Source organism: Ursus americanus, chromosome X (genome assembly GCF_024610735.1).
Source record: "Ursus americanus isolate L20-20 chromosome X, mUrsAme1.1.p, whole genome shotgun sequence".
NCBI lineage: Eukaryota > Metazoa > Chordata > Mammalia > Carnivora > Ursidae > Ursus > Ursus americanus.
Genome location: NC_142164.1, coordinates 109,675,601 through 109,691,043, shown reverse-complemented (window position 1 = coordinate 109,691,043; position 15,443 = coordinate 109,675,601). Strand labels below are relative to the sequence as shown.

At 39.1% G+C, this 15,443-nt stretch overlaps 1 protein-coding gene across 16 annotated transcripts in view; it reads left to right on the top strand.

Annotated features, from left to right (window-relative positions):
- The window catches only part of REPS2 (RALBP1 associated Eps domain containing 2), a 397,176-nt gene that overhangs the window by 133,704 nt on the left and 248,029 nt on the right, over positions 1 to 15,443 (top strand). For all 16 annotated transcript variants that reach the window (XR_006776249.2, XR_006776252.2, XR_006776253.2 and 13 more), the window contains 3 exons: positions 6,532 to 6,595; positions 9,224 to 9,366; positions 14,458 to 14,552. Coding sequence is in view for 13 of the 16 variants with exons in the window: in XM_045777996.2 (XP_045633952.2) it covers positions 6,532 to 6,595; positions 9,224 to 9,366; positions 14,458 to 14,552 (302 nt within the window). In the remaining 3 variants the exon portion in view is untranslated. The remainder of the gene's footprint in view (positions 1 to 6,531; positions 6,596 to 9,223; positions 9,367 to 14,457; positions 14,553 to 15,443) is intronic.

Genomic DNA, 15,443 nt, shown 5'->3' with positions numbered 1-15,443 from the left:
TTCTGTCCACATGTCTGTTCTTCTGGGTTGTCTTCTAAATATGTATTCTTGTTGAGTTCTCATGTAAAATTCAAACTGAGACAAATTGATTTAATTCCTGTGTGCCTACATTTTCCTGGGCTGAAGACTAAACAGTGAAATACTAGAGTCTGGAAGAAAAATTCGTAGAACTTTCTTTTTGTACTTCAATTTTGAAGAATAACAATATGCCGTCAGTAATTGTAACCTGACATATTGAATGTGGACTGAGTAATTTTCTCTTGAGAAATAAGGTGTGTAATTGAAATATATTTGTATATATTCAGACATCATTTTTCTGATTGGTGGTAATAGCTTTATTGAAAGGAGAATATTGTAGATATAACAAATTCATGTTGACAAAAGGACTTAAAATAAGCAGAAACCCAGATTGACTATTTGTGAACCTTACCCACTGCTTAAGAGAGTTTTTAAAGATTTTATTTATTTATTTGAGAGAGAGCACACAGAGAGAGAGAGAAAGAGAGCCAGCGAGCAGAGCCGGGGGCGGGGTGGGGTGTGGGGGTGGGGTGGGGCAGAGGGAGAGGGAGACACGGGGCTCCACGTGGGGCTCAATCCCAGGAACTTGGGATCACGACTTGAGTTGAAGGTAGACGCTTAACCGACTGAGCCACCCAGGCGCCCCTTAAGTGAGTTTCTTCATAACATATGTGTATAATTAGATAACAAATGGGTAGCTGTTAGGAGTGTTTTTATTTTAACTTTTTTATTTTGCAGAATTTCAAATACAGATACAACTAGAGTGGCTTGTATAACAAATCTCTGTGTACCTATTATACACCAGTGATTTTGTTCTGTCTGTATCCTCTCTCAGCCCAGATGATTTTGGAGCAGTTATCAGATCATTTCATTTGAAAATATTTTAGGTCGTATCTCAAATGATAAGAAAGACTTCTTTTAAAAACATAACCACAATTCGTTGGCACACATGAAAAAAAATACAAAACACATTTCCTTAATATCATCAAGTCTTTGTTGTTCAGATTTCCCTGATTATCTCACAAATGCCTTTTAAAAACGGTTTGTTTAAGGTCAAGAGGGGTTCATATATTGCAGTTAGGTGATGTCTTTTTTTAAAAAAAACATCTTTTTTGAGATATTAACGTACCATAAAATTCACCCCTGTAAAGTGTACAGTTCAGTGGTTTTCATGTATTTACAGAGTATATTCACAATCTGAATTTAGAACACTTTCATTACCCCCCTAACAAACCACCTACTTGTTAGCAATTATTCCCCATTCCTGCTCTCCCCACCTCCCAGCCCTACATAATGACTAAGCTACTTTTTTCTCTCTAAAGATTTCACCTATTTTGGGCTTTTCCTATAAATGAAATCATAATGTGTGGTCTTTTTTTGTGTCTGACTTCTTTCACTTAGCATAATATTTTTAAGGTTTATCCAGGTTGTACTATGTACTAGAACTTCATTGCTTTTTTATGGCTGAATAATTTCTGTTGTATAGATATACTACGCTTTATTTATTCATCAGTTGATGGGCACTTGATTTTTGTGTTGTTTCCACTTTTTGCCTCTTAATAATATTGCTCAGGGGCACCTGGGTGGTTCAGTCAGTTGAGTGGCTGCCTTTGGCTCAGGTCATAATCCTGGAGTCTCAGGATTAAGCCCTGCATCAGGCTCCCTGCTCAGAGGGGAGTCTGCTTCTCCCTCTACTCCTCACCCGGTTCTTGTCCTCTCTCACACACACTCTCTCTCTCAAATAAATAAAAAATCTTAAAAAAAAGAATAATGCTGCTCTGAACATTTGCGTACACGTTTTTGTATGGATGTATGTTTTTATTTCTCTTAAATGTAAACCTAGGAGTGGAATTGCTGGGTCATGTGATAATTCTGTGTTCAATCATTTGAGGACCAGACTATTTTGCACGGTGGCTGCATCATTTTACATTGCCACTAGCAGCATATGAAGGTTCTAGTTACTCCACATCCTCACCAACACTTAAGATCTGTATTGCTTATAGGCATCCTATAAGCCAGATGGGCCGAGGTCCTGAGAGGGAGGGCCTCAGGCCCCTTGCCTTGAGTGTTCTTGGCTTTGTATGAGAAAGAATTCAAGAGCAAGCTGTTTAGAAAAAGGGACAAAAATTTATTAAGTATAGAAGTGAGAAAGGAGCTACTTCACAGATAAAATAGTGGTCTCTTCTCCCAGGTGAGGAAGAGGACCCCTCTTTGCCTCTAAGAAAGGGTTTTATAAGTTTTAAAAATTAGGTAACTGTATAGGGAAGGACTTACTCCTTAACTTTGGCTTTATCATTTACATTGGGTGGTTAGTTTTTCCATTGGCTTAGGGTTGTGAAATTACCCACAGGGAGCAATTTTAAGAATGTCCGGCCTTTGTGGCTTTTACTGCCGGAGGGAGTGGGGTCTTGTGGTCTTCCATGAGTTGGATCTTGTGTCTCTGTCTGCTACCTGCTGACTTTTAGGTTAAGGGTCAGTCTAAAACCAGAATGGCTTTACTTTGGTCAACTTGTCTCCCGAGTCTCCCTTCCCTCCTGCCTCACTAGTGAGTGTGAAGTAGTATGTCTTTGTGGTTATGATTAGCATTTCTCAGGTGAAAAATGAAATTGAACATCCTTTCATGTTCTTATCGACCATTTGTATATCTTCTTTGGAGAAATGTCTATTCAAATCCTTTGCCATTTTAAATACTGAATGGTAAGAGTTTTTTATATACAGGCATAACTTGGAGATATTGAAGTTTTGGTTCCAGATGATGGCAATGAAGTAGATATTACAATAAAGAATTTCAAATAATTTTTTGATTTCCCAGTGCATGTAAAAATTATATTGAGACTATACTGTAGTCTATTAAGTGTGTGATAGCATTATATCTAAAAACACTGTATATGTTTTAATTAAAAAATAATTTGTGGCTAAAATATGCTAACCATCATGTGAGCTTTCAGTGAGTTGTAATCACTGATCACAGATCACCATAACAAATATAATAATAATGAAAAAGTTTGAAATATTGCAAGAATTACCAAAATGTGATGCAGAGACACAAAGTGAGCAAATGGTTTGGAAAAATGGTACCAATAGACTTGCTCAACACAGGGATGCTACAGATCTTCAGTTTGTACAAAAAATGCAATATTTGCCAAGTGCAGTAAAGTGAAGCATAATAAAACGAGGTATGCCTGTATTCTGGATACATGTTCCTTTGCCATTTTAATTTGGATTTGGAAATATTTTTTCCTAGTTGGTGGCTTGTTTTTTTTATTTCCTAACAGTATCTTTTAGAGCACATAAGTTTTTAGTTTTGATGGTGTCCAGTTTATCTGTTTTAGTTTTTGATTTTGCTTTTGATGCCATAACTAAGAGATCATTGCCTAATCCAAGGTCATGAAAATTTATGTCTGTATTTTCCTCTAAGAAGGTATACATATATATTACAGTTTTATCTCTTATATTTAGGTCTTTGATCCATTTTGAGTTAATTTTTGTGTATGATATCAGGTAGGTGTTCAGATTGCTTCTTTCACACGTGGATATCTAGTTGTCCCAGCACCATTTTTTGAAAAAATGATTCTTTCCACGATTTAATTGTTTTAGCATCCCTGTCAAAATTCAGTTTACTATGAATGTGAGGGTTTATTTCTGAATGTTAATTTTTTCCCACTGATTTCCACTGTCTAGTCTAATGCCAATACCACACTCTCTTGAGTATTGTAGTAGGTTTTGAAATTAGGAAGCGGGAGTTCTCCGGCTTTGTTCTTATCAGCTTTAATTGTTTTGATTTCAATTTTTAGGGATTGTGGGTTTTGAAATTTAGTTTTCTACATATATAAAATATTTTCGCAGTTCTGAATTTGAGTCTACAAAATAATTTGCAAAGAAGTCTAGCTTCTATTCCTGTCCCCTCTACCCTTTCCTTCCTTGCCCCCTTTTTTATGGTTTGTCTGTTTTTAAAAGTAAAAGCAAATTCATGCACGTGTGACTATATCCATGTGTGTGTATTCTTACCTCCCGTCTTTTGTGAGATAAATGGTAGCATACTATTTATACTTCTCCCCACCTTGCTTGTTCCACTTACCATTATGTACTGGCGATTACTCCATATTGCATGAAGAGATATTTCCCATTCGCTTTTATAGGTGTGTGCTACTAGGCTGTGTGATATGCAGTCATTTATTTAGCTAGTGCCCTTTTGGGATTATTTCTAGTCTTTTGCTCTTACACATATTTTTGTTGTGAATAGCCTTCTGCACATCTTTTTATATTTTTGTCAGTGTATCTTTGGATAATATGATTTTGCTAGACATTGCAAAACACTGCTTCAGTGAGGTTGTACCATGCTGTCATTTCACTAGCATTGTACAAGATACCTATTTTCCCACAGTCTTACTATCACTACTTGTTCACCGACTTTTGTTTTTTTCCCCTACTTGATAAGGCAAGAAATCATGTCTTTGTGTGGTTTTCATTTATGGATCTCTTATGAAGAAGGTTGAGGGTTTTTGTTTTGTTTTGTTTTTAAATATGATTAAGAGTCATTTGGGCACCTGGCTGGCTTAGTCGGTAAGAACATGCGACTCTTGGGGCGCCTGGGTGGCTCAGTCATTAAGCGTCGGCCTTCGGCTCAGGGCGTGATCCCAGAGTCCTGGGATTGAGCCCCACATCAGGCTCCCTGCTCTGCTGGGAGCCTGCTTCTTCCTCTCCCACTCCCCCTGCCTGTGTTCTCTCTCTCGCTGGCTGTCTCTCTCTCTGTCAAACAAATAAATAAAATCTTAAAAAAAAACAAAACAAAACTAAACATGCAGCTCTTGATCTTGGGGTTGTGAGTTCAAGCCCCATGTTGGGGGTAGAGTTTACTTTAATAAAAAAAAGGCCAGTTGAATCTATTTCTGTGAACTGGCATAGCTCTACCCATTTTTATATTGTGTTACTGGTCTTTATTTTTAAAAGATTTATACCTGTTCATTGTGTTAACATTTATCACTGGTATATCAATGCTATGTACAGCTATTTTTTACTGGGCTGAGAGACTCTTTGTAATAAAAAGTCTGAATCCACATTTTGATGTTTGATTGCTGACAACTTTTTAAAGCCTCACCTCTCCCTCTTTTGCCCCATATAAATCTTCCCAACAGGTCTGAAAATGGCTGGAGAAAGCAAGGAAAGGAAGCTGGCTTGGGGCTTCTAGGTTGGCTGGGATTAGGACTAGGGTGAGCGTTCCAGCTCACTGATTAAACATTTGTCAGCACCAAAGGAGGGAGCACTTGGGCTTTCTCATAAGCTTCCTTCTCGACAGCTAGGGCATGACTGAACTTGTTAGCTGTTGGCTTCTGGATGGGCCCTACCTAATCTCTTTGGGACACCATGGCAGAACAGTCTCTCTCTACTGTCTGAAGGCCAGGCTAGGTCTCTGGCTTGGGTTTGGGCCTAGCATGATTTGAAGAAAGGATATCAAGGGGGAAAAAGAAGAATGAGTTGAGGGGAGAATGGAGAATGTCTTTATATCTATAAAATCGCTGATAAATAGGCTCTTAAGACATTTCTGATAAATGTTTGACAAGGTGGCTGCACTGATGGCCAGCAGTCCTATGACAGCATTATTTCCCAGGATGCTTTTGGGAGAAAGCTCATTGGTTAATAGGGCACTTTGCCTTTGATCCTTAATAATCTGTCAAAGGAAAATACATCTGCGTTAGGGTCTGTTATAATCCCTTGTTTTAAGGCCCGTTAGAAGATTTGTGATTGCCAAGGAAAGGCTTTTGACTTTATCAGTTTAGAGCCTGAGGCTTTGATTTGACTGTTCTTTGTGTTAGAATTGAGGCTTTTGCATTTTGAAATTGGTCTTGGAGCTGAAAGCATAAGAATTTCAATCTCAATAAGGATCAGTCTAACATTTTAAGTGCAGTTGGGATTTGGAGCTATATAACATGTAAAATGGAATGATTACCTGATTTCAGTTGATACTGGTAAATTTGTGATGGATAATGTAGCAAGAGGTTCCTGGATAAGTTTCTCAAAGAGCCACCAAGAGATCTTAAATTTCACCAAACTCTTTACCAAGATGTCTGTTTTGTCTTTGTGTGGTAAGATTAATGGTGTTAATTTTCTTTTTGCTCTGTTTTCTACCATGATTGTATATTACTTTCTCACCCTTTCATTAAAAGGGCTTGTCAGATTTTTACTTTAATAATTTTGAAATTTGTCCTTTGAATTTTGAATAAACTTTTGCAGATTTTTGGAAAAATGAAGGAATTAATTTATATGATTCACATGTCATAATAAGTACTATGATATTACTCCTTTTGCCCTATTGTAATTTATATATTCTTTTCAAAGCTGTTCATGTGTTGTTTTTAGCCATATGATTTATAGTTGCTTTGATGAATAAATGTTACATTTGTTGTTATATGGTAGGGATTCTGAACAAAAAGTGGCGATTCATTTACATATAAATATAAAAGCTGCTTTAGATAAGTAATCAATGATTTATTTAAACAATGGCTCTCTTGGCAGGTTCTGTGGCCAAGAACTTCTTCACCAAATCAAAGCTTTCCATTCCAGAACTCTCCTACATATGGTAAGTATAATTAATGCCACATTAGTATCATTGTGTCATTACATACCCATCCCTTAGCTCCTACTTTTGCATTTTGAAAGTCTTATCTTTTGAATGTTTTTAAAAAAAGATTTATTTACTTATTTTAGAGAGCACAAACGGGGAGGGGCAGAGGAAGAGGGAAAGAATCTCAAGCAGACTCCCCGCTGAGTGTGGAGCCCGATATGGGGCTTGATCTCAAGACCCTGAGATCATGACCTGAGCTGAAATCAAGAGTCAGACACTTAACTGACTGTGCCACCTGGGGGCCCCTTGAGTGTTTTTTTTTTTTTTTTAACAGACTAAGAGAGTGAATTGAACTTAACGATTTTTGTTGCTGTGAAGATTAAATAAGTTACTATATGAAAAGCACAATGTTCAGTGCCTGGTGCTCTGTAACTGTTAGCTGTTATTTAAAAATCAATTTCCCAATTATTATCCTCCTCTAGATCCCTTTCCTGTCTAAACAGTTGCATGGGCATATGAGCATTCCCATCTCGTGAATTTTATTTTCAGATATTTCTACTCGATATGATGCAAGTAACCAGAGGATCTTGAAAAGCTCTTCTTTAAAATATTTTATGAGGCCAGGTGAACAGAAGGTCCACAAATGTTTTGGAATTAAGTCAAATTTGACTATTCTAGCTGCCTCTGAGCTTCATAAATTTGGCTGGTGTTTATCTGCTGGTTCAGACTTGCAGCTGTGGTGTGCACTGCACCTTGCCACTGCGCCGGCTGCAGCCCGGGCTCCAGAAGGGCTGTACCCCGACCGTCCAGATGGCTGATTTGCGTTTATGAGAATGCTCAGTGCCTCTGTAAACTCCTGGCTGTGTGTAGGCTCTTCTTCCTCAAGCCTGGGTGGGAGACCACGCTGCTATAAATATATAATTAAAACATTGGAATATTTATGTAGGACTTTTTTCACGAGGATTTACAAAAATTGTGGCAGGATTTAAAATTGCTTGTCATGTTTTGTGCATTTTATTGGAAAACTATTCCAGTAACATTTGTGCATACCAGTGTATCTGGGATTCTGAGCTGGATTTAGGTTCTTCAGCAATATATTCTAGCATAATTCTTTTTTTTTTTTTTTTTTTTTTTACAACAAGACTTATCTTAGATTTTAAAGCTAGGGGAAAAAATTATCATTTTGAAAAGAATACACTTTTTGGCAGAATTCCCAGTCTTAACATTATTTGCATGAGGCTTCCTATCTTTTTGTTGAAACATATCCATAAAAGCTGAATGGTATTCTCTCCACCCAGCGTTTGAAATAGTTCCCTGACTCTTCACCCTGGGGAGCTGCTCCTTCGGGGAGGAGAATGTGAATGGTCCAAAGGGAAGTTAAGGAGCTTACCTTCTATATTTTTTCTTTGAAGTAGTGATAGCTTTCCAGCATGGTTTTATGTCCTATCTCTTCACTTGTCCCAGCACAAGTATGTTGTCTCTATATACCTAAGAGGCTGGTTGAGCTTATGGTGTCTTAGTTACTTTGGCAAATAACTTTTGTTTTGTGCTAAGTAAATAGGTCTGTGCCTTTCACTGGGAAGCACTGAAGCAAAGATAAGCCTTTTCAAGATTCTTCCTTTCTTCCCAAGTTGCTGGTTTTATCTGAAAACATAATTCAACGAGTATTTATTGAACTTACTTGTATCTTCCCAGGAGGGAATTCTCAGGCAAATTTTGTTTTGTTTTGTTTTTGTTTTTTTTAGTAGAACTTTAATTTTTAGAGCAGTTTTAGGTTCACAGCCAAAGTGAGCAGAAGGTGGAGAGATTTCCCGTACATCCCCTGTCCCCACACAGGTGATCATCTCGTGATTAAAGAGTAGATACAGGTTAAATATAAATATGGTATTATCAAGCAAATTTTTGATACAATATTTATGCGACTTGAAAAGTTCAAGGTTCTTCCTTAAAGCTGAAAAATGAAGTGCTCATTTCTGAGCTCAGGTAACTATAATGGCTGGGACAACTGTAAAAAGGTTGAAGTCAGCCCTTCCTTTGACTATTGTGAGCGCCAGGTCTGGAGTTCTTCACACCACCCATTTACTGAATGACTGTCAACTAACAAATTCTGAGCCTTATTTTCCTTTTTGTGCTATAGTTTCTAGTCTTGTGTACTCAATGTTGTAAAACAGACCTGCCAGAGAACCAGAAGAGTGTAAAGTTTTGTTTATAAAGTGCTGCTGGTACCAGCGCTGTTGATCAGCATTTGTCCTTCAAGTGCCCCCTGAGATTTCCTAGGAGTTTGGAGACTTTGTAGGGCCACCACCAGAGAGCCTGGGAGTTGTGTTTGCATATTTTTGAAAAAATATTTATTTATTTGAGGTGGGAGGGAGAGAGAGAGGGATTGGGGAGGGGCAGAGACACAAGTGGGGTGAGGGAGGGGCAGAGGGAGAGGGAGAGAGAGAGTCTTAAGCAGACTCCGTGCTGAGCACAGAGCCCAACATGAGTCTCCGTCTCAGGACCCTGAGATCATGACCTGAGGTGAAACCAAGAGTCAGATGCTTAACAGACTGCGCCATCCAGGTGCCCCATGTTTGCATATTTGAGCCTGAGTAACTTTTCCTCTAAGCCCCATGTTAGGTGCTTGTGACATGTTATATTTAGGGAACTTAGTGATGCTGACTGTGATGGAGCCTTGACCCTGCCTGAGTTCTGTGCTGCATTTCATCTCATTGTGGCTCGGAAAAACGGCTACCCACTGCCTGAGGGCCTGCCTCCGACTCTGCAGCCAGAGTACCTGCAAGCAGGTAAGACTTCATAAAAGTCCTAAACCTTTGACATTTTCCATCCAGGCCTTATAAGAACTTTTTGTGCCTTAAGGTGGTATCCAGGCACTTTGCTGAGTCTTCTGTGTCTAAAGTCCTTTAACTGATATTAGACTCTCACATCTTATGATATAAGTAATAAGGATGATGTGGGTAACTGTGAGTCATCTGTTATTCCCATTCTATTGTTCTCTGGATAGATTTGAACCAGTCACTTACCCTTTCATGAAAATTGTGGAATAGGCAAGTACTGAACCTCCTAGCTGATAAAAAATGAAGAGAAAGATCTTCCTGTAGAGCCAAGTGCTGACTTGGCATCTTTAGGTACATTCTAGCGTCCCCAAGTGGCCAGAGGCAATGGAATGGAATGGAACTCTTATGCCTAATGAAGAAGTTAAAAAATTACATGCCAGGAAATGTGCAAAGTGCTGTGACCTTAATATACCCTTGATAAATTTTTACATCTGTATACATCTATGTAACTGCAGTCAGATAGAGATATAGAACATTCGGCACACCACAAGGTTGGACTAGAACTCTTTGTCTTTCTACTTAATAAAGCTATTACCCTCAAAGCCTTTCAATAAGAAAGAGTCATGGTGAGTCTAACATTTGTATCAGTTCTTTCGGAAGACAGGAAAATTAAATGTCTCTTGCCTTTTTCAAAGGCAGTGGGCACTGATAAGATTTCTGTTACTCAGAGAAGTATAGCTTCCATTAAAAGGGTCCAGAAACAGATGGTGCTGTCAATAAGATTTCTCACTTTTTACGGAAGGTCTTTTAAAAACATGAGAACTCAAGTCATGGATGATTACTGGCAAGAAGGAGCAATGTCTAAAGAAACCGTGAATAGTCTTTAACAGAGTACACATTTTGTGTTTAGATCTGAAAAAGGCTCTAGTTTATCATGTCTTGTCCCTCATAACAACACTAGATTCAAAGTGGCCAGTGATTTATCTAAGTCTGTCTTGGGGTCTCTGACTCTTAAACAAAAAATCTATCATTTTCTGTATTTGATAGTGAGTGGGCCAAAGCTCAACCAAGGGAAGAGACTAAGAGTGTGGCCAGTGCCAGTGGCAGGTAAACATGTTGGGGGAAGAGGGACCCGTTCTGGGATCTTCCCCAAATGCCTCCATAAAATGTGTGAAGGGGAGGGTTTAGGCAGTAGAGGCTACCACTCATTTCAGAGCTTAGACTTTGCAGCTGCTTTCTGACTGCAGCAGGATGTAGCTCCAGCCTGCTACTCTTCCTTCCAGGCTGGGGAAGACCCTCATGGGTCCCCAGGAACCAGTTTGCAATTGGGCAGCATGACAAACAGCTCTATCTCCACTTGGGTGTCTATCTCACCATCTTTTTTTCTCCTTTTTTTCTCTCTCTGTTCCTTCTGGATTGAGGCAAAGAAGAGCTAACGTTCTTGGGGCTATCTCGGCAAGGGCGTAACTTTTGTAACCAAGTCAGTATCAGGTCATCCAGGAGCCCCTTCTCCTGGGAGCAGGGCCACATGGGGCTTTGTCTTTCTCTAATGGGGATGAACAGCTGACCAGAGGGCCAAGGTCTGCTCCAGGGCTATTTAGTTATATTTAATACTGTCACTGTTTCCTATTGCAAGCCCTGGGCACAGTGCTGGGTAACCTTATTTCCCATACCCACACTTAGCTTTCTGTTTTTGGGTCTTGATTAATGCTTTTGTACTGTCATGAGTCCTTGTTTGAGAAGTCACTTTGTAGGTATCCAAGTATTTCATGGTTGTTTCAAAAGCCACTGATAAAATTTTTTAAAAATCTGAAAGCCCTGTGCAAAAAAGTGTGTTAACAGAAGACAAGTACCCTCTTTTGATTCCTTCAGTGCTGCAAATGGCTGCTTTTGCCTTGCTCATGCAGTTGGGGGGAGTCTGCAAAACAGATTGCCAGTCAAGAGGCATCTTCCTCTCATTTGGAATGAAGGCCCTTGTTTGTTCCTGATCTTTTGTGGAGGCTGTCAGCATGCATTTATACAGAAGCAACTGAAGAATCCATCACATACCCTTTAATTAAACAAAAACTGCACATCATTTCCAGAGCTTGTGGGATTAATCTTAAATAATAATTATACAGTTCTAACAAAAACCATGAGAGACCTCATAAAACCCCATCAAACTCAGTGATGGCATATTTTAGGCAAACCCTGAGGGTTTAACAGTTAACTTTTTAATGCTTTATCACTCATGTTTATTTTTGTATATAGCTCAAGAAAATGGCTAAAACTGTCTAGGTTTTCTCTGTGCTTTTAGACTTTGCATATATGAGTGATTCTGTTCATTTTGGGGGTTCATTTTTATGGTATCCCACTTGGCTTTATTAAAAGCTTCTTGTCGCAACTTTTTCTCTCATCTACATTCAGTCTTTTAAAAAAAATCTAATCCAGTTTTCAATAAGATTGGTGAAGAGTATAAATTCGGTTGATACCATCATGCATTTACAATTATACAAGCTTGTTTTCAATAAAATAATGAAACAAATTGTTGTATTTGATTTTTTCCCTAATAGTGGAAACTAAAGGACACAATTGGAAGGAAAAGTTGGATTATTTGGTAGCTTACCCATGGGCTTTTGATATTTTCCTGTTTAGGTGACTGAGTGGATTATGGTATAGATTTTTATTGTAGTTTTAAAAAATAATTGTGTGAGCACTGTGTTACTCTCACTGGTCAGAATGCTGTATAGAAGAGCATTCCTACCATCATGGAACTTGCAGTTAGAGGATCGATGTTCAATAAACTCGTGTATTCATAATTGGAGGCAGTGATAGGTGCTGTGAAGGAGAAGCACAGCTGCAGCAAGAGGGTGCATGACTTTGGGGAAGACTTCCTTAAGTACTTGAGCTGAGATGTGAACGATGAGCTAAGGGCTATGTAGGTGAAGAAGGGGAAAGAGTAGGCTCTGGGCAAAGGGGGCAGCAGTTATGCTGTAGAGGCCCTCAGAGGGGACTTGGAGCATGGGAGGCATGGAAAGTGCAGGCCACAGCAGCTGGAATGCTAGGAGCGAGAGCTGGAGGGGCAGGGGATGAGGCTGAAGAAGAAGGTACAGAAGAAATCATGGGCAATGATGTTGATGGGTTTTAAGCAAGGAAGTGCCACAATCAGAGTTGCTGCTGGAAAGGATTATGCTGGTTGCTGATTGGAGAGCAGATTTTGAGGAGCAGGGGTGCAAACTCAAAGACCAGGTTATGGCAGCAGTCCAGTTAGATCCACAGGGGGCTGGCACTAGGGAGGTGACAGTGGAGTTGGAGAGATGGAGACAGGCTAGAGACTAGATTTAGCAGTTAACGATGGCATTTGTAGGTTTGGAAAGTGTTAGCTTTATATGTAGCAAGACCCTAGCGTGATAAAGCTTAAGTCAGGTAATTCTAGTCCAATCACTGATTGGTCAACTAGAAGCAGAAATCTTATCTTGGTTAAACCTGCTCGTGTGGCTGGATTGTGGAATGGTACTTGGAAAGGTGTTTGGCTGAGTTTTTACCAAGGAAATGAGACTACGTGGTATAGTCAGAAAAATCGCCAGGGCCCGTGGTTTGCCCTACTTGATATTGTTGCAGGATCTCAAGGTTCTTGTCTCACAGAGTCAAAGACTGAATCTCTCAGACACAAAGGGGTGAAGTGAAAGTTTACTAAGTGAAGGTGAGAGCAGAAAGGAAAGAAAAAACTCTCTAGAGTGAGAGGGGTCCCAAATGGGTTGCCACTGAGGGGTTTTAGGCCGGTCTTTTATTGAAAACTTGACCAGGGAGGTTGTGGCCTTGAGATTCTTGGGCCGTCTTGGTCTGAGCAAGCACAACTGATAACACCCTTAATGACTGACTTCTTTGAGGTTTGGTCAGTTTCTGTAATTACACTGTAGCCACCAAAGAAAAAATACTCCCTCACATCTAGGGCCAGGTGGTCTAGTCTACTCCCTTATCTTTTGTTCCCTCTTTCAGAACCTGGTTAAGGGCCCCCCATCTCTCCCTGCCTACACATGAACCCTTTCCTTACCCAGTATCGGTGAAATTCAGACCTAAGTAAGCAAACGAACCATTTAAGGTGCCTGTACTCAGCTGCATGTGGTAGCTGTTAGTCAGTGGCCAGTACTTCACTGCAGAGGGAAGGTGGCATTTCAAACTCTGGTGGGGGCGGGAAGGTGAGAAAGGATTAAAAATAATGCTAATCCATTTTTAACATTTGCTTCAAAAAATTGTTTAAGCAGGGCATTAAAATTTTGATTTCTTAATAGCTGGTCTTGAGAAATTTGTAGCTTCTGGTTATTGTCTACCATGATCTACTTTTTCCTCCTTGGGATATTGACCAATTTCCTGGTTGATGAGATATTTCTTTCTTAATTACTTTGTGACAAAGTGGTGAAACAGAATCTGCTTCTCAGAAATGGTGTGTTGAGTATTAGTTTACCAAGTAGCATAATCCACTTGGCTACCCAGCTAACATAGCAGCTTCTGTCACTGTTTTATGTTAGGAGAAACCCAAAATGTGATTCTTCTTTCCTTGTTGTTAATCCGCAAGAGCTTGTGCTCTTATTTTTCTTATTTCTGCTAACCAAAAGAAAAGAGTATTTTATAAAGTTTTCTTGGGCACCTGTCATTGTAAGATCTTGTCTGTTTCCAACAACAATAGCTAAAATGTAAAGTATTTCCTTAGTTAATGTTCATAGCATTAAAACTATCACCAGTTACTGCCATTTAAAAATTATGCTAGTAGCATAGTTAAAACATAAAGTATTGTGATAGTGAAGGTTACTACTGTGTTACAACGTAAATGCAGACAGTTCAAGACCCTGGTCTTGCATTTACCAGCTATATGACCCTGAATAATTTGCTTAACTTCCCTGCTCCTCACTTTCATCACATGTAAAATGGGGGTGACAGAAATAGTAGGTTGTGTATGTGAAGAACTTAAAATACTCCCTCGGCTCGATTATAGCCATAAGTAGTCTATTGGGGCTAGCAGATTTTGTTGTTATATTTCCTAAGCACAGAAGAGCTGATAGGAAACAATGACTGCTGTGAATATAGTATATATTCTTATGTATTCTTTTTGTTTCTTCTTAGCCTTTCCTAAGCCCAAGCGGGAGTGCTCACTATTTGATTCTCATTCTGAGTCAATGCCTGCGAACCAACAACCCCGTGAGTTGAATCGGATGGAGGTAAAAGATCTTCATATGTTAATAAATAAGGATGTGTGTCAAATTAAAATCCATTAGCCTCCATTCTTTACAAACTCTAGAAAATTCACTTTTATAACATTTTCTCTTCAAGCCGAATACTTACGTTGAGGCTCAACCTTTCAAATCTAGACACCAGATATATCTATAATTACTTTTTTTCCTTTTCTTCCTAGAACTAGATTTAGTGAAATAAGCAAAGTAGTCTCTTGACCTTCTAGGGATGAAATGTAGGTGTAGACAAAATAAGCCAGAAAAATGCTAGGCGAGTTGTTTATTTCAACCACACTTTAATTTTGAAGTACATGTAGGAAAGTATTTTTAGTAACTGAGTATGAACAAGGTCTAATGGACCCAGGATAGTTTTAAGAGGAAGTTTGAGAACTATGTAAGTGGATCCCAAAAGACAATCAAAGCTGCCTTCTCCCTTGGGGTTTTTAGTGTTGGGACCAAATGAAGACTGATTTGGATTATCCCCAAGAGAAATTTGTGGAATTCCTACAGTGTTGGGCCACTGATGTAAGGGCCTAGCCACATGCTTAGTGGTCCTTAGGTATGCATCAATAAATAGGAGTCATTATGGTCATTGTTAATATCAGCACACTCTTCATCATCATCATCATCATCACTGTTACGATTGCTGTGATGACACCTTATGACATCTGCTGTTACAATCCTAAAAAAAAGTCTGGAAATTTGTAATAAATGGAGGTTTATTCATAGGCTGCTATTATAGTCCTCTGACCCTGGTTAAAACTTGCAAGATGATGGAAGTCAGACGCAGGATACAGGGACATTTCTTTCATTTTTGCAACTGTGTGTGATTATTTTTTTCTATAGGGCTCTCATGCATTTGGTCTGTGTTGCAATGAT